The 26294-nt window shown below is 33.5% G+C and overlaps 1 protein-coding gene across 1 annotated transcript in view; it reads right to left on the bottom strand.

The window, feature by feature from the left end:
- LOC129230570 (C-Maf-inducing protein-like) overlaps positions 1-26294 on the bottom strand; it is a 305729-nt gene that overhangs the window by 200914 nt on the left and 78521 nt on the right. Inside the window, exon 2 of the mRNA XM_054864975.1 lies at positions 22992-23111. Coding sequence (XP_054720950.1) covers positions 22992-23111 — 120 coding nt within the window. The remainder of the gene's footprint in view (positions 1-22991; positions 23112-26294) is intronic.

Genomic DNA, 26294 nt, shown 5'->3' with positions numbered 1-26294 from the left:
AGCAGCTACCACTAGATCAGCTGCTGTTTCATATTCATTTGAATTTAATAATACTTTAGTTCTAAAAATAAACAACTTTTGCATATTTTGAAGAGAAAAGGGTAACTTGGTCTATTACTCATCCTTTCCTCATCCTGTCTGTCGCTGGGTATCATCAGATTTTTCAGTGTTTTTTACTGTGGGGTCGGACTGTTCTTCGAAATTGAGCAAATAAAAATAGAATCAACTAATTCAGAGGATCCAGAAGCAACCTAACGTTAGGTGAGATGTTGTTGCATAAGAGAAAAATAGTTTAAAATGCCTAAATACATTAAAAGGCTCAGAAAATTGAGTTAACCTGAGAGCGATATTTGAAGCATGTCCATAACTGGTGCCGTTACCCAATATACAGGGTTAGCATAAAAGAATATCCCAGTTTTAAAAATTTATATTTCATTAACTATTACACTTATAAATGATACATAAAAATAAACATAAACTGTGAAAGTTTTTTTTCACTCACAAATGTTTGATGTGTGCGCCTCTCGTAACGCAACACACATCTAACATACATTTTGGAGTGTTTCACTGTCAATTTTTCATAATCAGGGTTCGAAAATATGATAATTTCTAAAATATCGAAAATATCCGATATTTTGATATATATCCGATGTTTTCAATCAGTGCAAACAAGCTTTTTAATAATAACTGATTCCTCAAATCACTGTTGTTAATATTATTATGTTATTATTATAATGCATCAACTTTAAAATTAATGTTTCTTTCATTATTTATATACATTAAATATACAAATTTACGTACTTAGAATGGCATTTAAATATAAATGATATTTACAATCATTTGTAAAATGTGATATTTTAATCTATGAGAAATAAAATATAATATGACTGATATATTTCTATTAATTTTAATTGAATTATTTAAGCATCAGCTACGTTACTCATTTTTGTTTGGTTAACTACTTTTATGAATTTTATACATTTCAGAAATAAAAATATGCATTAGTCAAGTACACATTAATAATACATTTTCCTTTTTTTCTGACCAACTTTTAATTCTCAGCGAGGCATTTTTAATGAAAATTGTTACGTTACTCATAATTTTAAAAATATAAAATAAAGAAGGAATATTATTTACGTTATAATAATGATATATTAATGTGCTATATAAATAAAATGTATTACTTTTGATTATTTTTAATAATACACGAATAGTGTTAATATGACTAGTGCATATAATTTTTATATTGCAAATTGCGTACTTTGAAAAAATAAACATCGAAAATATCAAGACATCATTATATTTTCAAAATAAATATCGGATATATATCGTGATATATATCACGATGTATATTGACCGATATATATCGGCGAACCCTGCTCATTATGCTACACATGTGAGATCTTTCAGTTCTTGCAATGTTGTAAGCAATGGTGGTGGTGTATAAACGAATGTCTTTGACGAAACTCCATAACAAAATCACATGGGGTTATTAAAGTAAGAAATAACAACGTCAAAAAGCACAAATTGCAGCTTACTGCTGACACGTGTTTCGGCAATACAAGGAACGCCCTTTTCAATGCAAAAAGTAATGAGCTTACGGATGAAAAGACATCCGACAAAGGAAATTCCATCCATAAGGTCATTACTTTTTGCATTGAAAAAGGCGTTCCTTGTAACGCCAAAACACGTGTCTGCAGTAATCTGCAATTTGTGCTTTTGACGGTTATTTCTTACTTTACTCTTCAGCACACAGGTATTTATTTATCTTACATGGGATTAGATTTGGGGATCTAGATGGCCAACGCATAAACGGGAAATCATCATCACCTGCACTGCTAATCCAGCATTGCGGAACGATAGTGACGCAGCGAAGTGGGGAGTGGGATATAAACACCCCCTAAAGGTTTTGGTTTTAACATTGTTGCTGATCCTAATACGGTAGTTAATTCACGTGTAAGGATTTTTGTGACCAGAAACCTCCTCCAGAAGGAATTTCTGGCTGTGTTAGTGCTGAACGTGCACGCTTAAGTAGTTACATGCGTTCAAAGAACCTTTAACAGTTTATCTTGATTTTTATGTAGGGTAGATTTTTTTCAATGAATTTTCTAATTTTTAAGTTTTAACCGAGGAAATTTTAAACATTGTGATTGTACGAAGCAGTTAATGGAGTCAAAATTCGTATATTCAGTTGATGCACAGCTTGTGTTTTTAACCGTAAAAAAAAATGTTTTTTTTTACGTCCAAGTCGTTTGCGTAAACTGGCCCCAAACGCGGGGCAAGTTTACGCATTGTAAAATTCCTAGTAAGGAGTAAGTGTATGAAATATTTAACCCAATTTAAATGTTTTATTCATCTTAAAACACTTTATAATAATAAAATTACACACAATTAATTAAAGAACATTTTATAGGCATGAAGACAACGCTATATGACTGTAAGCTATAAAATACGAATCTGTTACTTAATTGGAAATGAATGGTGATTTTCAAAACTAAATAAGATAAAAATATTAAAGGTTTGAAACAATACAGAGCGAAAAAAGCGTCCAGGCCCTGTTTTGAAGTAAGGCAGAGTAATAAGACACAGAAAGAACGTGCGTAAATGTGCCCCGTCAGCAAGTTTGGATTTATTTTTAACGTGCAAGAAAATTTAATAATTTTTCTGTCCATACAAATACAGTTCTCAAAAAAGTTAAAGTTCTGCTAATTTTTATACATTTATTTGTTCTTAATTGTTTTTATTGACAATAAGCTTCAAAACGTTCAACACAAAATTTACTCAATTTGGTATAGAAAACAGATTTTTCTGTCCGCATGCTAAACCGAAGCTCGACTGATGCTCAAAAACTTGTGAGAATATTTGCTACGGAGTAGCATCAATCTGGTATGACTGTTGGTATCTCCAGTTATTCGTTTCGGAAAAAGAGCACTGCGTAAACGTGCCCCGATCTACCCTATCATTTATAGTGGTTGCTAACCCTGTAGTTGTTCAGCGTAAATCAATGTGGGTTAGCTTCGCACTACTTTTTTTAAAGTACATTCGACTTAAAAATGAACTGGAGAAAGACAGGAGTTGAGCCTTCATGGAAAAAGCATTTTACAGCACTATATTTCATTTTAAAACGAGTAATAAATAAAAACATTGGGGGGGGGGGGGTAAAACCACTAAAGGGCTGTCCACAAATGATGTCCCGCTTTAAGAGAGGGGGAAGGGCAACAAGAAGTGTTTTTTAATGCACTGATGATGGCACTTGTATTTTAGAGTGCCGAAACAGCTGTTTGCTGGTTTTTTAACCTTTTTTCATTCTCAATTTGTACTTATACACGTTGTCATATTTTATTCACTATGCAGTGCAAAGTTTTCGACTACTTTTTATGTATTCGACTACTTTTTATGTAAGAAGTGTGATATCCGACCATTTTCACATCCTTTTACAAAAAATATAATATAAGTATTGTATTCGCGAAAATATTTTCATTCAAAATTCGGCCTTAATTTCCAGTTTGCTTACACCCGAATTAGTGTTGGGGTTTTTTTTTTTTTCTTTTTGTTTTTTTTCAACCCGACCACACGCAGATAAATGCCTAAGAAAGTATAGACACCCGAAATATCAATTTTGACATTCCCCGAGTCAATTACAACTTTTCTCGTGACGTCCGTATGTACGTATGTATGTGGGTATGTATGTCGCATAACTCAAGAACGGTACGTCGTAGAAAGTTGAAATTTGGAACGTAGATTCCTAGTGGAGTCTAGTTGTGCACCTCCTTTTTTGGTTGCATTCGAATGTTCCAAAGGGGGTCTTTTTCACCTTTTTGGGGGGAAATCAATGTTAATTTCAATGCAAACTCAAGTGGTTTTATAATTTGTGCAAACACATGACAATATATCGCCAAGTTTTGTCGCCAACTTGGCGACAAATTTGGCGATTTTTTCTTTTAAATCTGGTTTTAATTTGGCCATTGTTGGTGATATTTAGAGAGTTAACCATTGAATCACATTAAAATTGCCAATAATGAGGAAATAGCTTTAAATTGGTGCAAAAGGAAGTCATGTGATGCACACATCAGCTCGTTTTTTATAGGAATATGTAAATCAAACTAGCATGATATGTGACAAAAGAGAGAGGGGGTAGTGCGAAGTGTGATACTTCAAACACATGACAAAAACGAGAGAGGGGTCGAAAATGATGAGGAAAAAAAAGTGTGATCTAAGAAATCATACTTGTATGTGCGATTTCATGGGCAAAACAATTTCGATTACTGTATTTTTAATATTAATTTTGAAATAAGATTCGGAGTTGTCGAGTGCAAAGCAAAACGCCTGCTTTTCTGTGAAAGCCCACTATTTGTTTCATTTTGACAAGTACACTAAAAAAATGTGCAGAAAAGTAAAGTAGTGTAGATTTTTAAAAACTACAACACTAAATTCAGTGGATATTTTACTGGAATTCAGAAGTCTAAAACGAATGTCCAAAAGTACACCCTGCACGTAACATATTTTGTTTATTTAAAAAATATATGTAATGAAGTCTCTGAAGTAACTGTTTGGAAGTTTCCCTCGAAAGCTGATTTTAAGTTGTTGAAATCTCTCTTCTTCTATGTAATGTAAGAAATTATAGAAATCCTATTATGCTACGAAATAAAAATGGAAAGTGTTAAAACATTTAGAAATGTTAATGTTCAAAGTTGCACAACTTTAATTAATATTATTATTTTTTTTAAATCTCATTTCCTACATAGTTATACATTTGGCGGTAGAAAACTAATAATAATTCATTTGAAATATTTTTACAACTATTAATTCTTAATTTTAGATAAATATCGAATACCTAAGGAGTTTTGTTTTGACTTTTATACCCATAGATGCAATAACACTGTTAAAAGATGAAAGGGTCGATTAAAGACAGAGATAGTGGATCATTTAACTTAAGTGACTGCTAAGAGTTCATTAAATAAGTGAAAAACCCAATAAACGTACAAATAAAGGATACAATTGCAGGCACGGGCTTCGGGATTAACTAGGGACCCTTTAACAAGAAATTGGGAGCTTCGGGAAGTAAGAAGTTCGACATTCCGAAAAAACTTTTATGTTAAGCTTTCTTTAATTTGAGTATTAGTACGTAAAATCCCGATAAAACGAACTAATTGGGAGCGGGGCCTGTTCGGATTACAACAAAATTGCGAAAGTTCGATAAAAATAGAAAAGAAAAAGATGTGTGTTGAAACAAAATGTAAGTTGCTAGTACTTTCAGGACTGCCATCTCTGGAATTTTTTCTTCTTAAAAGTAATAGAATGAGGTTATCCCTCTCCATTTTCCGATAACTTGCCCGTGAAGACGCAACCGAGCATTCTGTTACTTGAGTGGTTAACTTGTCTTGTGATCAGGGGCGCCGCGATAGGAGGTCACTGTGACCTCCTGATTCATTTCTTTATTCGACATATTTTGTCAGTCAATTTAGAAACTTTGAAAATTAAGAAAAATATTGAAATTGTGTTTTGAGCGATCCCGATTACTTATTGTTTTTACTTAACCAGTAGTTGATCCTTTTTGAGGTCAATCACGTGCGGGGGCTCCTCCTCGGTGGAGGCAGGGGCAGACTCCATGTCCCCAGGAATCGTTATAACCGATCTAGACTTAACATAATTCTATTTAAAAATTCAGCAGACAAAATGCAGCATCTAGCCCCTAGCATTAATTTTAATTTTGACATCTAATACTCATATCATGTTTTTCGCAATTTTGATTGAGATAGGAGCCATTTGTAGAAACAAGAAACGAGTAAGGTCCTATCTCAATCCAACCAACAAATAGCACCTAAACTGTTTTTAGAAAAGCCTGAAATTTTACGGTAAAAGTTACTACCATCCATGTTGCCGCAAATTGAGTGCGGGGAAATACGGTGTTGTTTGCTTTGTACTGTAAGTAATGTGGTGTGTCAATTAAAGCTGCAATTGTTTTATTTTTTTGGGGGGGGGGGGGAATTTACTGTAATTTTTTCTGCACTGTAAACACTCCATTTTATAGCAACATTTACCCTAAAAGTTTCTTGAATGTTTGACAGTGTACAGTCCTTCAAATCCTGTCATGAAATCACATGGTAGAGTTATATTGAAAAAAAAAAACTGGAGAACAATCTTTTTAATAGTGCCTAATGTCCTTTCTTAATGAGTGCAGGTCTGTGTGCTTGTCCGTATGCTACCATTCGGTAAAATTTGGGGATTCATTAAGTGAATTGAGATTCTCCCTCTCCCAAAAATTTAAGTTAGGAGAATACCTCCTTGTGATACTAAAGGCGATCAGTTGCAAGCAGAAGAAGAAATTATCCCTTTAGTTCAGAATGAGTCATAGCAGTTATGTTTCCCTCAGTTCACTTCTTTGGATTTTTTAAATTCGAACAATTTTCTTCTCTTTAGTAATTAAATCAAATTTTTAACTTTTTAAATGACTTTTAACTACATATATATTTAAACAAAATTTAAAATAACATTCTCCGCCAACAGCATCAACACACTATCAAAACATTCCATTTTAAAAATGAAAGTTTTGGCCAAGATGAACAAAATACTTATGGCTCTACCACTTAATGCCAATATATGCAAATTTAATAGCGCTTAAAACATTTTTTTTTATAAAAACCATAATATTATAAGATTAAGTTTTTTTAAAATACTTATTTATTTATTTTTATTTATTCATTTATTTTATTTATTTTTGTTTGTTTGGCCCCCAAACTTTTTTTGCCAAAAAAAAAAGTCAAATTATACGAAAAAAGTTGAATTTTTCTCAATGCTTTAACATTTTTAAAACTATTTTATTTATGGTTATTACGAATAACGGCTACTACGAACAACTTTGAGTTTTCAGTATTTGAGTTAAAAAAATAAAATTTCGTAATAAATAGATTTAATATTCCGAATTTCGAATGAACAGGTGCCGGATAGCGGGATACTAATGCATTTTTTAAATATATATTTGTAATTTACAAACATTTATATCGTCCCCCTCTTTCATTTAAAACATTACTTTTCTGAAACATCTGAATACACATTTTCCAAACATGCAACACTTAAGAACATGAATAACTACTTTTTTTACTTTGGCGGCAAAAAAATTACCACAGTTTCAAGTAGCCACGCCACAAGAACGACCACTGTTACAAAAACCAGGTGGCATGTCTTAAAAAGAGTTCCCGTCAAGGATACAGTTTGTTAGCACCGACAAGAAAAATCTTTCTTAGAACCTTTCTATTTCCTCTCGCAAGACGAAACGTTTGCGCGGGAACCAAAACACTGCTGCAATATGGCGGGACTGACGCAGAAACGGACAAGGACTGTTTATAATCAAATAAGGAGGTTTTGTAACCTTTAAAGAAACGGAATCACGTCAAATAAAAACATTTTTGTTTCCGAAGAAGTATATTTAATGAAGTTATGGGTTTTTTTAATACACGGCCCATGACAACAGGATTTTTGTGAATAGAAGGATTTGCGTTTTTTTTAACATTTTATTAGATAACCAGTGGTACCCGCACGGCTTTTCCCGTAGTAGAAAATTAAAAGGTCATTTGATTTGCCTGTATATTTACAAATAATGGATGATGAAGTTCTCACCAATTTCCTATGTAAATTTGCATCGTCCCTGTTATGGTAATTTAACCGTCCACGTTATGACAATTTTCTCGGTAAAATGTTTTTCAAAATAGAATAGAAAAAGAAAAAAAATCGAATTTTCAAAACATCGCTTCGAGGTGCACACCCTCATTCTACAAACTAATTTAGTGCAAAATTTCATGAAAATTGGATGAACGGTCTAGGAGCTATGCGCGTCACATAGATCCAGACATCGAGACATCCGCAGACAGAGATCCAGCCAGACTTTCAGATTTATTATTAGTAAAGAAGAAAAAGCGCTCAAATGCAAACATACATATGATTATAGTGATGTAGCACACTTTTTAACTCAAAGGACTTCATATTTCAAAGTTTTCACGGGCCAGAACAAATACAAAATTTAAATGGATTTAAAAAAAAAATTCTGAACAACGTGAGAAAATAAGGAAAAGGAAAGAAAAGTACAAACCAAGAATTATTCTTACTACGGCAAGCTTATTTTATTGATACGAAGTCCCCGTTTATAGCCCACTTTCCTGCAAAAGTCAAAGGAAGAAAGAAAAAAAGTATGAGAGAAGACTTAATGCTTCACAAAACTATTGGTAAAAAGAAAAAAAAAGTCAAAAATAAACAAAATAATCAAATAAATAATGAAAAATTAATAAAAAAATTTTGAAAAAAAAATAGAACCGACTTCAAAATTGCTCTAAAAAGTGAAAAATAATTTTATTCTTTAAACACCATCGATAATGCTTTTAAACATAATTTTTGAAGTTGGCGCAAAAACAAAACGTAAAATCCAGTGTAACTATGCTTTGTTCATATTTTTTTTCAGAAAAGCATCCAAAGTTACGAACGAAACATTTATATCGTTATTCAAATATGTTGTCATCAATGCATAATTTATGTGATAAAGAAGAAACTGGGCCTGGTTAAATTTATAGTTGTAGTTGAGTTATGACTGTGAATGATTTTATCTATCGTTTTTGCGCCAACTTCAAAAATTATGTTTAAAAGCATTATCGATGGTGTTTAAAGAATAAAATTATTTTTCACTTTTTAGAGCAATTTTGAAGTCGGTTCTTTTTTTTTTTTCAAAATTTTTTTATTTCATTCTTTTTAGTGTAAATGTAGATATTTCAGTAAAAGTAAGAAGTTACCTAGTAAGAAGTTTGGCTCTATATCACTGTATTGCTTTAGAAAAGCCTTTATTCAAAATTATCATTACAATTACTATTAATGTAATATGGCACCAAACTTTTATAACAATGAGTTTCATATCGTCGCGTAGATGAAGATAGCGAAGACAATGTGAAAGCCAAATGAAGCGAATACTCGTTAGTCTCAACTCGAGATCTTTATTCAGAACCACGAATGAACGTTACATCTCCTTATATGCAACTTGAGAAAGTGCTGGAACTTTCCAGACTTGGAAAGATACAGAAATTAATAGAACATTCGAGAAAACAGTACGTTAAACAGTAGAAACGAAATTTTAGTAAAATTCACTTTGTCCTAGTCGGGATTTGAACCCAGGTCGCTCGTGTGGGAGGCGAGAATTCTACCACTGAGCCACCGTTATCCACGGAAAAAAAAGTGCGTACTTCGCTATAATATCATTTTAATCATTTAATAGGGAAATTGCATAAAATGTACTGTTTTTTGCCCATAACTTTTTTTCTAAAGAACAAATATGGTCAAACAAAGTAATGGGACCTAAGTTGAGCCATCCCCTATCCATTAAAAAAAGAATCATCAAAATCGGTTCACTAGGTGAGACGCTATGAGTGGACAAAAAAAAAAAAAAAAAACATACATACGGTATGAACTGATAACCGCCTCCTTTTTGAAGTCGGTTAAAAATGGGCAAGAAGGGTTTTGAGATGGGAAAAGGTGTGTCTGCCAACAACCCTCCTCCACCCCCCTACTCCAATATCCTAATAACTTTTGGTTCAATGGCCTGATTCGAACAAACTTTTTTATATGAAATACACCGCCAGCTCGGTCATTTCCAGCCGAGGACTGCAGTTTCGTGCTTATTAGCACTCAACTGCAGTCCTCGGCTAGAAACTTTTTTATGATCGAAATATCTCAGCGAGGATGCTTTATTCCCAGGCTTCACTTTTTGATTTGAACAATTTTTCGTTCAATTTTAAACAGCTCAAAAAAACATAACATCTACGGGCAAAGTGGATGGGGCAACGTGAAATAGTTTGTTTCATTTACTCACTCAATCATTTAATATGAATCACTTACGTTTTCATTTATTAATTAATTCATTTGCATTCCTTCATTTAGTAATTCACTTATATTTTTTCATCCATTCACTTATTTTCGTATTCGTTCATTCTTTTAATCGCTCATTTATTTTTCTTCATACATTAATTGATTTATTCATTTAATTATTTATCTTTTGTTTCATTACATATCTTTTCATTTATTCAAATAACCTTTTCTTTACTGATTCTTTTGATCAAAAATATGTTTTATTATCAATAGAAAAATATTTTATTTTTCACTTTGCCCAATGAAAAAAAAGTGAAAATTTTCCTCTTTTTTTTTTTTTTTTTGAAGACTAAAATTTACTGCCAAAATTAAAAATTACTGTTTCAACGCAAGTTTTATAATAAAATACAATGTTATTTCTTTATGTACAGCAATTTTCAAAACAAATTTCCGATTTGCTCATTTTGAAAAAACTCAATCATCTTAACCATTTCACTTTGCCCCACATTCCCCTACTTACCCTGTGTCACTCAATAACTCGAGAAAACGTAAGAACCTACCGAGAAAGCACAAGTTTCTCTCACTCCCTCTCTGTATATCTATCGAAATTGATTCCGGCTTTGTTTTTGTTTGCATTTACCTTCGTTAATCAGAGTGCAGAAAATGACTGACGTAGACAAACTACAGCGAGTATTAACTGTCACTTAAACCGTCCAGGGCCACTACGGTGTAATTACTTTCTAGTTTGCTCTTCGGAGTTTCAATGTTTCCCTCTAACTGCGATCAAGGTTGGGATTATTAGGACAACTTCAAGAGTTACTTCTAAGGAACAAAATAAATTCTGCAAGGCACGAAGAAAGTTCAATATTATCAAGAGTATGCTCGTAAATAAATCTCATGCCATTCACTATTTTTTTACTGAAATAAAGAAAATTAAATAGTTAGAAATAATGATTTTGAGAACGTTTTTGTTTTCTCAGCCAACTGATAGACGTTTTAACACATTGTAACTGTTACATTTTAGAGCTGGGGTTCTCAATCGCTGATGCCGGTCAACGGAAAAATTTGAATTGCCCTTTACACTTGACACTCTCAGAGACCACCCGCACCTACCAATGCTCGGTTTACCGGTTTTAAAGGCTCAGATAAATCTGAGCAAGAGGGTCTCTGAGGAACTTTATTTAAATACATAAAAAACGCTTACATTTCGAACTGGTCTGCAAACCTTCTCAGGACTTAAAGGAATAAACTGTGAAAATTTCAGCGCAATCGACCGGGTAGTTCTCGAGTTTTGCGAGTTCAAACACACAGACGCTTCTTGGAGACATTATTTTATACTATGTAGAGATTACAGAGAATCAACAGTATTTAACAGATACTTTCTTCAACAGGCCAGTCGTTTCTTCTCACAAAACTTAATCGATTTTAATTTCTCGGAACTAAACTGTGATAACAGATCGGCTATAATGAGAAATTATAGAAGTATCCTTGAGCAATGGTGCTCAAGGAATATTTGTGCCCAAACTCGCAAATATTCCTTGAGCGCCATTGCTCTTGACCATATCCCCTGAGTTTACTTGTTTTTATTAACATTGAATTTAACTTTTAACAATTGTTGTTGAGTTTTTGGAAGAAAAGTAGTCTTTGGATTAACCGGTTCAAATAGGACAAAAGGTAATCCGGTTGAACGTATTTCCAGCTAAAAAGGATGACGCGAAAAACATAAATTTATGCTAGATGAAGGCATTTTTAAAATTGCATTCAACAGCTAAATACCATTGAGCTGCTTTAAAGAGTTTGAAATTCCTACTAAGCACCTTCCATAAGTGAGTGAATTTATTTTAAAAACCTATTGTATATCATTTTGAAAAATATTTGAAAAAAAAATCACTTTTTTTTTCTACGGAAGAATGAAAGAACACGACAATTCTTCTGTTCAAATTTATTCAAAGAGCTTTTTACATAAAGTTAGAAGGAAGGTTTGAAAACAAAAGGCGGAAGTTTGATGACTTTCTGTCCAATTCTACGCTTTTTAAGTTTAATTTTTATGTCCAAAAAAAAAAATTCATAGTCAGGAACTTTTCCACTCCTTTTACCCTTTTTTTTCATAATTAATTAATTACGGCCACTTAAACGGAGGCCGGTTAATAGGGAGTCAACTGTACTGGATCACAATTTCGTTTTCATTCCAAATATCTAAAAAAGCAAATTTTTGTCTAACTTAATCGGTGCTTTTTATATGGAGGTTTTTTATTATTTCCTTTCAGGGTCGTGCACCCGGGGGGGGGGGGACACCTGTTTTGCCCGGGCCCGAGCCTGACTGGGGCCCAATATTTTTAAAACTAGGCATGAAATATAGGGTTTAACAATATGGAAAGGGGCCCGGAAAAGTCATTTGTGACGGGCCCCAAAATTTCTGTGCACGCCCCTATTTCCGTTACAAAAGAAACTTTATTACGTCGAGGTGGTTAAATTGAAGAAACCAGCCTTTATTTCCTCTTGTCTTGCAATCGTCTAGGCAGACCAAACTTACTTTTCGTCTCCATCAAAGCTCTAAGTAGTTTGCCCAAACAGACTTCGTGCGGCCCAACTGGTAAATTCTCAGAAAATTATTTTGAACATTGTCTTCTCAAACAATAACTCCCTCCTTTGCTCTGAAAGCGAAACGATACTTTAAGAGAAGTGCGCCGGAAATATAAATACCTCCGAGGAAAGGGTCGGAAGGGATTCCAACTCATCCACTCTCCGATTCTTGGTAGGAATAAAAACGACACTTACACAGAAGTCGGAAGAAGAAATTATACAAACAAAGAGAGAAAGTTATCTACACACGTGGTACTCGGCTCATTTCTCAGAAAATCTCCCGTCCGGAACCAAATGTCAATATTGTGCGTAATCGTAACCATGCTCATGCAAATACAGCTTTCTGGAGATGCTATTATTTTAGTTCTGGAGAACACAGTCGGCGCCATTTCTCCGTATTTTTTTAAGAAAAGGAAGAAGGAAGAATGCCGGTTCTTGCGCAGAACGGATCACTGCAAATAAGTAGAAAAATTGAAAAACAAAGGGATAAATGGATACATATCAAGGCTGCCGGATTTCAGGAAGACCAGGATATGCCGACCGGCGTTTTCTGGTTAAAATAGCTTCGAAACAGTCGGCTTTTACTGGAAAGATCCAGCGTTTGTTGAGAAAAATTCTTTTTGTTTTTGCTTTAATATATATATATATATATATATATATATATATATATATATATATATATATATATATATATATATATATATATATATATATATATATATATATATATATATATATATATAGTTCATAAATTTCTTGAAAATTCTGTTTATTCTTGGTTTTAAAAATAATAGATAAATTACGTTCATAAAATTCTTGCCTTTGAACCAGGTGAATAATTAAATGTGTTTAATATGTTTTATTTCATAATATGGTACAGTCAAGTCCCGACTTACGCGAGGGATGCGTTCCAAGACCCCTCGCGTAAGTCGAAATTTCGCGTTGTGGAAAAGGGTGTGTGTAAAAACTTTTATAAATATACCCAGTTGGTTTATACACTTGTAAACACCACCTCAAACTGTCAAAAACCATTTCTTAACTACACATTACTGTTTCTTACATAAAAAAACTGAACTTTATTTATATTTTAAATTAAAAAAAACGTTTTATTTAATATAAAATACTGCTACGATGTACAAAATCAATGATCAATGGGAAAAAAAAATACATAAAATTAGCCAGTACGGTATGTACAGTATGACGTAAGAAAAACAAATGCGCAATAGTTTTACTGTACAGTTGATCCAGTAATGATATTTGTAACTTTAGAAAATGAATATATTGATGATTTAAGTTATGTGACGAAATCGTTAATTCTAATACATTTTTAAATTCAATTGCTTCGCTAGTTCTTTTATAACGTTTCCATCTATGGCAACACCCCTCTTCCTGCTTTCTTAAATTCACAATACAAGAGCAGCTTCCATTTTCATATTTTTTGCATTTTTCGTAGATACTACTTGGTGAGCTTTTACGAATTTCCTTTTCATGACTTTTATTTGTACATATGGACGTTTCACTCATATCTAATAGTCGTGCTACCTTCGACGCATTTTAATAGTTGTTCAAGCACTTAATCTTTAGCTTTTCTTTAACTGTCAGAAACTTTCTCCTTTTTTTCGATCTTCACAAGCTAAAACATCACTCTTAGTTATTATATTATATTTCAACAACTTTCATATTTAGGATGAAAAAAAAAAAAGAAAAAAAAAATGAGGCGTAATTATTTGTTTAACCGACGTATCAGACCATTAAGGTGTGGGAACTTAAACTATCAATGATGCTATTCACAAAACATTTTTTTAGTAGCCAATAACAAAGCCGATACTTACACACCGCGATTCCCTTCCGAAAATTTTCGTGTTGCGGGCGAGGAATTCGTGTTATGTCTAAAATTCTTTACTGGAAAAAAAAGTCGCGTTATAGCCATTTCGCGTAAATCGGATCGCGTTGTAGCGGGAGTCGACTGTATTACTAAAACACCGTAAAAGGGAAATAACATTACCAACCACTTAGCTCTCTTTAAATAGCAACGCTTTCTTGATGTTCTAAGTTTTCATTTCCCGAAATTATTTCTTACTTTGCTCCATAGAAAACCATTTGTCAAAATAAATAACTAAATAAGAGTTGCCCTATATATTACGGCAAGCAAGGAGATCCCCATAGGTGGCAGATTTTAAATTCCGTAGGAAGTGTATTGATTAAAAAATTTATTGTTGCTATGTAAACATAAAAGTTATCTCTTTATATAAAAACGGAATCAACTGAGTGCCGCACGAATTTTCTAAAAAAAAATTTAAAAATCCCATGGCCAATGCGGAACAGCTGGTTTAATTCCTTAAAGCTGCGGGAGTATTTTATAAAAGTAAGGTAAGTAAGGGAATACGGGACAAAGGGAAATAGTTAAGATCGTTTACATTTTTCAAATGAACAAAATGGAAATTTGTTTTGAATTAAAGAAATAACAAGGTATTTACAATAAAACTTGCACTGAAATATTATTTTTTACTTTGGGCAGTAAATTTGTACTATTTCAAAACCAAAAGGGGAAAACTTTCATTTTGCCTTATGTATGGGGCAAAGAAGACAATACAGTATTTTTCTAATGAAATATTTTTTATTTGATTATCAAAAATGTTTTCCATCGAATGAACAAATGAATAAATAATGAAATAATAATTGAATAAATCACTCTCTGAGAAAAAATAAATGAGGTAATAAAATGGTGAATGAATAAATAAAAGAATTTATAAATGAAAGAATGCAAAAGAACTAATTAATGAATGAATAAGTAAACGATTCAATAAACGAATTGAAAAAGTGTACGAAAGGAACTATTCCACTTAGTCCCATTCACTTCATCCGCGTGCACGCGACAAATTATATCAAAAATTTAAAACCAACACATGCTATTTCCTGATTAGGAACTGTACTGTTTGACCATCGATTACATGGAAAGGCTGATATCCGGTTTATAGGCGGAAATGGACGTATCTATTAGTTTACAGGGGTGTAACGTGATTTGCTACAAATGTGCACTTTTGCCTCTTTATTATTTAGCCTTAGTTTTATAAAAATGAAAATCTGCTCACAGTAACATTTTTAAATCTAAAGTATATTCAGTCAATATTCTCACGGCAAAAATCAATTGATTTATAATCACAACCACGTTTTGAGCTTACCATTTTGCTTTTACATTCCTGAACGAAATGAAAATATTTTCTTTTCTTTTTGTTGTTTCCATGGTAACTATTATTGTTTTCCTGACTTTATTTTAGAGAAAGCAATAAATGAATAAAGCATTACATTATAAAACGCGTGCATCAAAATCCCATGGTTATTTTCAGTTCTCCCCTGCTGGATTCATTCAGATGGAATAGTCTTTACTTGGCAGATTGCCAAATTACATACAATCCGCGGTCAAACAGTAGTGGTGCACTTGCATTAGTAGATATCAATTAATGTTTTAAGTGTCAATTGCTTTAAATGTCGATTTAAACTTTCACTGGGATGTATTAACTCCTTAATCGCGGCTCCGTGGTAAAAGGGAGATACGCCGTCCTAGAGAATTTCTAACAATAATTCGAAAATATCATGATATTTTCGAAAATATGCGATATTTTTCTTCTGTTAGCTACTTTTACAGTTATATGGCTCATAAATAAAAATATAAACATTGGTCGGTGCACAATCATATGACATTTTCTCTTTCTCTGACCAATGTTTAATATTTAATTAGACACTTTTACTATGAATGCTTATGGCACATTAGTAATAATTTTATGAATGTAAAATAAAAAAGGAATATTACATTACTTTATTATGTTAATGATGTACAATGATATACATGATAAAAATATAGTACATAACTTTTTGGTTATTTTTAATAATAAATGAACAATATTACTACGACTCATGTAGTTTTTACATTGAAAATACCGTAATTGAAAAAATAAGTATCGAAACTATCAAAATATCATGATGTTTTCAAAATAAATATCGGATATATATCGTGATACATATCATGATATACACTATATGACCAAAAGTATTGGGACACTTTCAAAAATTCACATTTCTAAAGATTTCTCGACAGATAAAAGATCAATTGCTTTGTAACTTTTGCAGCATAAAAAGTATATTTTAGCTGTCATTTTTCATTAAAAGTTATATCAACAGTACATTTAGGGGACCAGCAACAAATTGAGGAAAACAAAAATGTTTTTTGGTCATCTTTAATCGCAAATAGCTGAGAATAAGCTGTAAATTTCAGAAATTAATTACCCTACTATGTACAATTATTTTACGTACTTTCGAGAAAATATCACTGATATTTATGAAAATATAAGCATTTCTTTAAAAACTACGAATTTTATTTGACGCTTTTTGTCTCAAAACACGCAAAGTTTTTCATCAAAACTTACCAAACTTTCAGAAAACTTGACAGCATACAAGAGAAATATAAAACTAAAATTTGAAATTTAAATCTGGAAAATTTGATGAAATATAAACGTTTAAGGCAATTAATTTTTCTCTGTGCATGCGAGAAAGATAGCAATTTATAACTTTCAGAATCTAAACCCCAACTAGATTTTCCAATCCATAGTAAAATTTCAGTTCAATATCTTAAAAATTCAAAAAGTTATCAGAGTTCTAATTTGAATAGCTCTTGGGCTGACTACGAATCGTGAGGGATTGTTCGCAAATAATCTGTTTTATAATGAATCAAACTGAGCGATTGCAAGCAAATGCTGGAAACTTACGAACAACCGATGAACGATGCTCAAAAAACATTTTGGTTCTCCTCAATTTGTTGCTGGTCCCCAAAATGCATGGGTGATATAACTTTTAATGAAAAAGGACAGCTAAAACATACCTTTTATGCGACAAAAGTTACAAAGCAATTAGTCTTTTATTTGTCGAGAAATCCTTTAAAATGTGAATTTTTGAAAGTTTTCCAATACTTTTGGTCATATAGGGTATATTGACTGATAGAAATCGGCAAACCCTGTATACGAGCATTCGTTTTTCAGTAGGTAGAAAACTAGCGAAACATTTTTCATGTAGTTCAATAACCAAATTCAAGCACACATTCCGAACTTCTTATAATTTCTGAAGTTCCTAACTTTTCAAAACAAAAACTACGAAGACATGATTTGAACCTAGAATCTTCTTGTTTCGGAGCCAAGTGAGTTAGTTACCAATGAGGCAGCATCTAGATGTTATAAGTTTAAAGATTTTAAAATTACCATAACGGAGATCTAAAATCTCCATAACTTTACACTAAAATTAAAATAGTAATAATAATAATAATTTCTACTTTGATTTTATTTTGTTTCATATATTGATTTTCATACAAGTGAAATATCAAACTAGTTGTTTTACCACCACAGCTGCTGTTGTAGGGGGGGGGTACCCCGGGAATATATTTGTTTATTATTGTAAAAACAAAGTGAATTTATAGTAAATTGGATTCAAACCACCCGTTTTAAGCAAAACAAATGTCTGATTTTTGAATTAAAACAGGCACACGTAATCGAAACTTTTTTTTTTTTTTTTTGGCTTAACAAATATTTGTCAATTATGACATCTGCCCTACAAAAAGTAGACTGCTGCGTTCCCCAAATACATTTTTCTCCAGCTACAGTACTTTCTACAACAATCTACTCAAATAGAGAAGCACTTTTACGCAGTTTAATGCAACATTTATAACTCTTATATCGTTATACTAAGATTTATGCAACGCATTGTCTACGCATTCAATCACACTATAAAAGTGAGAAAAACAAAACAGAACGTAAATTTGAAAAAGAACGTCGTAGCAGGTCCATTGCACTAGGAAGAGTGCAAGTTTCCTCGCCATTTCCTGTATGTCGTGACAGTTGTATTTTGGTACATAATCCACAATCCTGTGTTCCAAGAAACTTCGTCTATGTCACTGACCTCTATTTCCGTCAACTCTAGTTCCTTATTGTTGTTAAATGTCCACCTCCACCGGCTGACTTAATTTAATTTTTCATGTCTTATGGTACAGTAGAGAACCAATTATCTGGGAAGTTCGGGACCATCGCTATTCCGAATATCTGAATTTCCCGGTTTTCTGGATCGCTAAAAAGCGCTATTGGCCGATTGTTTGTAAAACTTAAATTACTATAATAAATAGTAATACCTATTGAAATAAGAAGAAAACAGTTCAGAAATGCTTATAGATATCGAAATATTAAAAACTAATAGTGAGAGAATAATTTAAACACCAAAAAACTGAAGTTATTCATAATACCTGAGACCCCCACATTCTGTTTGGAAAAAGGAAAAAAAAAATTTTTTTGGGAAGTTTTGCCCCGCATAAAGGACAACCATTTAAAGTTAGTGTTTGCAAACATTTTTCCGAGTTTTCCGTGAGTAATATGGTGTTTATTAAGAAATCGTTAATATTCTTTTTGGTATCTCAGAAAAAATGCTTAATTTTTCAAAAACTACCAAAATGGCGTATTTTTAAAAAATAACAGAAAAATCGGGAAAAAGTTGCCGGTTTTCTGGTTTCCCGGTTTTTTGGTTCCCGAATAAAAGGTTTTGCACTGTAGTTATGAAATTTTTCGATGCTGAAAGTTTGCAGAGGCTACTCCAGGGCCGGGCAATCGCCTAGAGCCCCGTAGGTAGCTGATCCCCACGTAGTGGACCTAAGTTCAACTGTTTTGGGGGTGAAGGGGTCATAAGTCAATGGTTTTAAAATTCCAACAGTCGGAGTTGGTAATTTTCTCTCTCCCCCCCCCCTACTTTTAAGGGGGTCCGGGACACATTTTGAAATTTTTTTATTATGTACTTTAGAGTTTTGAAATTTTTTGCACTGATTCACCATTTATTTAATAAGCAAAATCATAACATAAATATGAAAAAAAAATTTATTTAAATTTAATTAGTTTTTTTTTAAATGGGGTTGTTTTAAATTGCTATAACTCAAAATATTCTTGATCTATTTTAAATTTTTTTAAAATAAACTACGCACAAATATCTAAGCTTTAATTTTTATTCGGCGATTTTAAAAATATTGATTCAATAAAAAATAAAAAATATTTTTAAAAAAAATTCGAAAAATTCGAAGATACTTTTTTTTTTAAAAAATCATAATTTTTGCAGGAAAAGTTTTTTTTCAAATTCGTCGAATAAAAATTAAAAGTAAACTGTTTGAAAAAAATATGCTCCAAGTTTCATTACTATATCTTAATCGGTTCCTGACTTATAAGAATTTGAATGCAAGAAATCGGGAAAAATTGCATCATGGAGAAAAACTCCATGAGTTTAAAGTTTAAAGTTAAGTACACATTAGTTAGGTGCATGCAACAAAAATAATTATATTTTCCGTTCTATTTAAGACAGAAACAAGATTCAAGCGTCCTTTTAAGCAGAATAAAACGGAGTAATTTTTCACATGATAAAAAATTGCAAATTTGACGATTTTTGTGTCCCGGACCCCCTTAATTCCTAATAAAAATCTCACCATACATCTCTGCGTAGTTTAAAGTTTGTTTAATGTTCTGCTGGTAAGGTCCATGTATCTATTCCATACACTGGTGCCAAACATTGATGTAAAAAAAAAAAACATTTTCTAGAAGTACTTATTACAATCACGTGTGTAAAGTAACCGTCAAAGCATGAAATTCGTTATTATATAAAATTAGGAAATTCATGAAATAATTCTGCCGTTATTTCATAAAATAACGAAGCATTTCCTGAAAAAATCTAATCGAGTATCCAGCCATTTAATGAAACACAATTTAAAACCAGCCGCTTCAACGGTAACATATTACCTTCAAAACACTTCGTACATTTTTTTAGTTAGCTATTATGTTAGTTTTAGTTAGCTATATTTGTTCAGTCTACGATACTGATACATTTATTTGTTGTGCCAAAGTGTACTCTTAAAATTAAATTATTATCGACCGCGCAACTTTGTTATTTGTCGTATGCGACGAGCGGGTGCGTCTACCGTTGCCATAGTAGCGATGGAATGATTTTTATGAGTTTTAAATTTTTGTAATTCTAGTGCGTGAGTTACTGTGAATTTGTGCAGTAAACAAAATATTTTGCAAATATAACTACGTGCTGTACTATTGTGTGTTCTGAATTAAAGAATATTGTTTTTACTGTAGAATGCAGTGATCTGTTTATCCATCCTATGTCGTAACATCGAAATTCATTTTCTTTCAAATGAATATTCAGTCTCGAGTTCCGTAAATAAATTGCTTTTTCGGTTTCTTCGATGTGTGTTTCAATTTTTTCAAAACCTCTCATCTTGAGAGCCCTTTCTAGACTCGTCTGTCGAAACCTTCCTTACCAAGTTTCAATTCCTCCTTTCTAACAGAACTTTGGAACGCGAAGTCAATAACACGAGCCCCGCTAAAACCAAAACTGAAACGCATTCTGACAAACTGAAATTTCATGTCAATCGCCCCGCGGAGACAATTCCTGCCACGACTTCCGTGTTCTTTTCGACAGCTGTCTTTCTCTATAAGGTCCAAAGGAGAGAGACACACACAATTCCAAGAAACCTTAACCAAACGACACTCACCCCAGTGAGATTTGCGTCGCTGTGCCTTTTGTTTTGACAGGCTTTTGTCTTCCGCTGTATTTGATAACCGTGATTTGTTGCTTTGGCAAAAATATTCTTTCGTCTCCGCAGTATATTGACACTAAAGTGTTGCCAATCGATAGGGGTGGATAGCTCTTCCGTGATCTAGTTACTGTCTCCTAGACACTTTTGATTTAGTTTTTATACGTTGTTTAGATGTTCAATCGTCGGCTGTGTACTGCAAGTAGGTAACTGCAAAGTTCGAAGAAAAAAATAGAATGTTTCACTTTTGATGAAAGTTTTTATTCGAAAAAAAAAAAAACATAAATACTTCTAGTTAAATAAAATTTAAAAATGGTAGCTTAAAAACATTTAAATAAAGTCTTCACATCTCATCTTCAAAATCATTAATAAAGATAACTTGTTGAGTTTTTCTCGAAGCAGTGTATAAAATAAAAAAAATTAAAAAAAAAACGGAGTTGTAGTTACCTACTTGTATTTGATGAGTTTAGTGTCAAAACCATCTCAATCCATTTTTTAAATTTCTACAAAACAGACCAAAGGAGAGAAAAAAAAACAGTTCACACTTGGCCTAGCTAATTTTTCAAATTAATAAATTTTCCTTTGAATACCCTTTAGTGTACGCAGGGATGGATTTAGACTCAAGCTGGCCCTAAGCTATCCAAGGTATGGGGCCCTTTTGTTGTCCGGACTACTTTTATGTTGGTGACAAAACAGGACAATTTTTTTTTCCATCGTGTGTGTCTTTCATCTGATACATGAAACTATTAAGAAATAAGGTACCGCCCCTAAGCCAGGGCAAAGGCAGAATTATATGCAATCTACCAACAGTTCGGCCATCCCATCGACTGACTGCAGTTTGTCCTTGTTTGGACTCATCAGTTTGGAATAGAGAATAACCGAGCTGGAGGCAGATGTCATCTTATTAAAGCTGAGAGTGCCAACAAACTGGTAGATAAAGTAAATTTATCTCACCAACTAGAGTCAGCACTCAGTAGACATGATGCGGTTTAACTCGTAAATTGAAGGCAAAGCTTGGTGTGGCATCTTCAGTCCTGTGCCCTTTTCGATGCCGCGCGTCCACTGTGCGACTGTGAGGCCGGCATGAACTCTCCTTTTGTGTCTCGGTTGGATTCCCGCACCTGATGAATGGACACGAGTAGCTGGCGACTCTTTGGACAGTTTCGGAATCAAGTGTGTCGAGTTTGCTGTCAGGCCTGGCCGGAGATCCGTTTTGACTTGCCGCAAACCGCAGACGTGGAGGTGTATCCTCATGTTAATGAGGCGCCGGATCAACATACGAATCCGGGCCGTGAGTTCACTGACAGAATCACTACGTCGCTGTGTTCGTCACTATGTTCCCACCAATAGGAAATTTTAAGATGGCTTAGCTGACAAGCCTCTGGCCTTCATGAAGACTTTGGTCTGAACTTTGGGAGGGCAGATTGCTCTTGGACTTGACTGAAATAGGTGCTCGAAGGCATACGGAAACCGTTATTTTTGTGATCACCACAGAGGCAACTGTGTTTGCCAGATTAATTTGTAACCCCATCTATGTAATGATTAATCGTCTTTTTTTTTCTCGGTAAATAATTTTTTTTTTTTTTTTTGTTAAATTTTAAAAGGGGTTTAGTCCTTCCTTTGGTTCGTGGTGTGACTTGTTTTAAATGAAACGCTTGGATTCGTTAAACGCTACTTCTGTGACTCACGACGTCACAGCTAAGTAGCTTGGGTATTAGTAGTCCGTAAGGTTGCATAGTCCGTGAAATCGAAACGTGAGTTAATGAGTAAGTGAATGAGTGAGTAATCTTGTTACACTTGTAACTGATATTCGAGTTCTAACGTTATTTTTAATTTATTGTTTCAGTACCACGGTGGATGTTTTATAAAATTGTAAGCTTAGATACTCGTTATCTGTGCGTGGAACTTGAATGTAAGAAAGTAGTGCACATCAATGAAAAAGAGGATTCGTTACCTGGAGCAGTAGAGAGCCTTCTGGTAGGACGATGCAGATGCAATATTTTTGTGCCGCCTCCCAACTCCACATGTCCTCCATGGCCGAGTAATGGACGGATTCCTCCATAAATCCGCACGGCTGAAAGGAAAAAATAACTATCTTAGAGGAATGGGAATGCAACAGTTTGTAACCTTTAGAGCAAATATGAAACAGTTTGTACTTAGACAGGAAGTCAACTTACAAGGGAGGTCAACTCTACAGCCTTTACTGTATCTCGCAATATAGTCCGAGTCCAATGCCTTGTCACTGGAACCAGGCTTATCCACGACCTTTTTGACACCTAATTTGACTATGTCGAAATTGGGGCCCAAAAGGTTGATCGCGGAACGATTTATAGTTGTTCTGCTTAGCTTAAGTTACTGGAGTTACTATCTTACTGTATAGTGGCTCTTGTCCACAAAAATAAAGAAGAAAAACAGTTCTTGATTGACAGATTCGCACACTGAGAAGATTCTGTGGAATTATATATCTGTGATACATACCATGCAACATAAAAATATGATTTTTAATGAAAATATAGTTAAAAACTTGTCATTTTAATATGTTACCATATGTACAAAGACTGATGTGAGAGTTTTATTTTATGTGTTGTCTAAAAACTATTGTAAAACGAAGGTTTTCTAAATATTTAAGTTCTATCCCTCCTCTCATTATTAAACAGAAAGTTTTGAAGATAGATCGCGATAAACAAAGTTTTAAGAAAGATCCCAGTGTAACATATTAAGAAGATCTTAACAATAAACAAACTGTCACCCTGATTGCGGCCCGTCTTTAAGTTCTCCTGAAAAGTAGTGATATTGTGACTTACGTCAGTCTGGTTTCGAGTTATACACTAAAAAATTGTGTATGGCTGCCAAGATTAATGGATGAAAAGTTGCACGAATTCTGGAGTAAGTCGTGTGTGTGTATCATTAAAAAAAAAAAAAAAAACTCACATGGATGGAAGAACTTTGCACTATGGTTTGCGTAAAGCCCCATCTACAGTCAAAATTACTTTAAAAACTGAGGTAGAATTCAAAGCGCATGCATAAAGATTAGCATCGACGGTAAACTGTACCGAGCGAAACGAAATCGGGCCTTCGTGACCTAGTGGTAAAACACTAATGCTTTGCAAATTGTCTGTGAGACTGGCGTTGTGGGTTCGGTCACATTCAGGTGTTCCGGGTGTTATTTCCTCTCCTGGTACAGTAAAAATGACTTAGTTGCATATTAAAATAAATTTCGAATTGGTGTAATGTTGATTGCTGTATATTTCCTGTGAGAAAGCATGAACTTGATAAATCTTTACTAATAATAAAGCAGAAAGTCTCTCTGTCCGGAGGATGTCTGTAGGATGTCTGGATCTCTGTGACGCGCATAGCGCCTAGACTGTTCGGCCGATTTTCATGAAATTTGGCACAAAGTTAGTTTGTAGAATGGGGGTGTTCACCTCGAAGCGATTTTTCGAAAATTCGATGTGATTCTTTTTCTATTCCGATTTTAAGAACAAAAATATCATAAGATGGACGGGTAAATCACGAAATTATCATAACGTGGAACCGTAACATGGGCACAAGCTAATTAGCGAGATACGAAATTATCATAACGTGGAACCGTAACATGGGTGCAAGCCAATTGGCGAGAAAATTCACCATACATTATTTGTAAATATACAGGCGAACCAAAAGACCTTTTAATTTTTCTATTACGGGCAAAGCCGTGCGAGTACCACTTGTATTGAATAAACGAATGATTGAAAGCAAAAGCTGCAAATATAACAAATAACAAGGGATTTCTAGCATTAAAGTGCTGTTTTTTGTTGTTATAACGAAATTTTAAGTACTGTAACCTACTCATTAATTTTTATACTTTCAATTTAGAACGTATAGAAAGAAATTATTACTTGATCATTCAATATATATTTGGATAATTTAAACCCTCGAATAGTTACTTTGAAGCATAAACCAACTTACACTTAAAAATGAGTAACCATCCACGAAAGCCTTATGAAAGTTTAGTTTTGTGTAACCTTTCAAACAATTTCTCCGTAAGCATACAAAAAATTCTGGTGTAACCTTAGCTAACTTACACAGAAATTCGTGAAACGTTGTGCCATAAAATAAAATAAATAAGTACTTTAGTGTATAAAAAGTAAAATAAGAAATAAAAACGTCAAATTGCAAATTACTGCATTAATCTGCAATTCGTGTTATTTGATGTTGTTATTTCTTATTTTACTCTTATTATGCTATAGCCAGGGTGCTCACCTGGGGGGGGGGAGTCATGGCGCGGGTTGCGCCATTGAAATTTTTAGGGGGGTTGTTTTGAGGGATATTTTCTTTTTATTTGGGGGGGCTCTTGCTTTTGGGAGGGTGTTTGCGATATTTAGGGGGGTGCGCCGTTGCTCTTTGGAGGGTAACATCCCTGCTATAGTTACATTACCGTGGTGTGATCTTCCACAAGCGACACGTAACTTTAAAACCAATATCAGTTAAGTTACTCCAGAGCAGCGGAAACAGCTATACTGCCACCAATTTAACAGAGCACGGTTTCACAAATGTTTTTACGGTGTAGAATGATAGGGTAATTTAATACATGCAGAAATAGTGAACAAGCAGCTTAATTTGACACCATTGACCATATATAAGATAAAATAAATACAAGGCCCCTCCACATTGCTTTTATTAGAAAATTAATGACCGTTACGAAGTTTAACTTTCTATAACCATCACTTCAACTGCCGCTTTTGGTCGCAAATAAACGTCATAGAGCTGCCACAATTGCCACTCAAAAGTCCAGCTAAATCAACAGAAAAAGATTGTGGGATTCCCATAGCTACAGCTACGCAATTCGGACTCTCTAATTGGCTGGGCCTTTTACTGACGTAAATCAGCTCCGTTTTCTTGGGGTCTAAGAAATACAAGAATGCGGAAACTCATTTTGTGAGAGGTCAATTACAGAAGCATTCCGTTTGCCCGAAGGACCGGGGAAATAAAATCACACTCTCTCGAATTGTTTTGCACTTTATGACTAAGGAAAGATCATATAGTTCACTCTTATAAATAAATAGTATTTTCAGCTGTTTAGTGCATATTGGCTTAAATCAAAATAATGTAATGAAATACTTCAATTTTGGAACATGAATATGCCTTAAAAGTCATACGATATAACGGAAAATGTAATAGAGAATGAGAAATAATGATTAAAACAATTCAGATTTACATCGGCTATTGTGAGCACTCGTGTTCCCGCACGTGCAGACGAGTACGTGTCTGATGTTAT

The sequence above is a fragment of the Uloborus diversus genome, chromosome 9, assembly GCF_026930045.1.
Source record: "Uloborus diversus isolate 005 chromosome 9, Udiv.v.3.1, whole genome shotgun sequence".
In the NCBI taxonomy this organism is placed as follows: Eukaryota; Metazoa; Arthropoda; class Arachnida; order Araneae; family Uloboridae; genus Uloborus; species Uloborus diversus.
This window is presented reverse-complemented; position numbering and strand designations above follow the sequence as displayed.